Genomic DNA, 1,330 nt, shown 5'->3' with positions numbered 1-1,330 from the left:
GTTGGAGGTGCTGCTGTTGGTAATGTAGGGTCATTAGGTCACTACTCAGCAGCTTATGCGGGTGTATGGTGCTCTTATGTGGTCCCTTGGTAAGGTTATAAATACACCTGAGGTGATGATGATCATGCTTATTCTACTGCTCTTGTAGTGTTTACCTCCTTAGACATCGAGAGTTTTCATCGGATCATTTTGGGATGAGAAACTCAACAACGATGAGCAACGGAGTCTTTTTGAGAATGAAGAATCCGATCTATATGCAGACATAGCGAAGTTACCTGAAGAGGCTGCCCTCAGGAAACTGAATGATCTTATTAAACGAGCAAGGTAGTAAGTAGTCGGTGTTCTGGGTCATACTCAAATACCAACAATATAGATTAGCGAAGACACATGCCTGTCTGATGACATATATCAAACATGAGATGCCTTCAATGTTTGGGAAAAACTCGAAGAAACGTGAGCTTATTGAGCATCTAGATGTGGTCTATGAGCAAGTTTCCAAGAAGTAGTACTATGCAAGGATAGTAGATGTATGCAGCTGAATATTATACAGATATAACCTCCCTATTGGGGATTTCCCTTCAGTGGATTACATGCGTAAAGAACTGGCACACTACGATTTCCGTAATATGTCACTACAGTCGATCCCATCACCTGCCAGGGGCTTAGATAAGATCAAGAAGCCTCGAAGCCTAGAGCCTATTGATGATGTGTTATCCAATGACATACCCGCATTGCTCAAGATGATACCTAAAGAACGTGATGCTAAGGAGCTGCCTGACATATTTAAAGGAGGCATTGCTAATGTAACCTCTAGTATATCCAAATCTCCTTCATTCTGCCCATACCATACTCTACTCAGCAGCCTGGTAAGGGGGCAGCATCTCCGTGGGCTGACGACTTTGGTGTTGCAACTTGGTTATCGAGCCCTCCTGATATATCAGAGTAAGTATCACCAACAGCAGTATCAGCAGTAGTTATGCTTTCATGGCTGGATATTCCTAGGTATACAACATTGTTTGAGTCTCTTGGTCCGGATCCACTCGATGGTAAGCTATCTGGTGCTATAGCTAAACAGGAGATGCTTAAGAGTAGTATGTGCTCTCCTCTCCTATATGTGGATCTTTCATCCTTCAGGTAAACTCCCATCTGGAGTATTACATAGAGTATGGAATTTAGCAGATGTTGATCGCGATGGAAAGTTAGACATCTATGAATTTGCTCTCGCTATGCATTTCGTACGTATGCGTTTAGATGGTCATACACTGCCACATGTAATAACCCTTACTGATAACTTAGCATAAGCATGTGTCTCTCTAGGACCTACCAGAGA

The 1,330-nt window shown here is 42.6% G+C and overlaps 1 protein-coding gene across 1 annotated transcript; it reads left to right on the top strand.

The window, feature by feature from the left end:
* Window positions 1-37: 37 nt before the first annotated feature.
* Window positions 38-1,301, top strand: Pmar_PMAR004572 (conserved hypothetical protein; the record flags this gene model as incomplete). The annotated part of the gene is made up of 6 exons (XM_002779565.1): window positions 38-112; window positions 164-324; window positions 374-502; window positions 551-885; window positions 963-1,091; window positions 1,135-1,301. Coding segments are annotated over 6 exons (996 nt in total), but the record flags the coding sequence as incomplete, so codon positions are not given.
* Window positions 1,302-1,330: the final 29 nt, after the last annotated feature.

The sequence above is a fragment of the Perkinsus marinus genome, assembly GCF_000006405.1.
Source record: "Perkinsus marinus ATCC 50983 genomic scaffold scf_1104296946668, whole genome shotgun sequence".
NCBI lineage: Eukaryota > Perkinsozoa > Perkinsida > Perkinsidae > Perkinsus > Perkinsus marinus.
The sequence above is the reverse complement of the archived record's forward strand: the minus strand, read 5'-3'. Positions and strand labels throughout refer to the sequence as shown.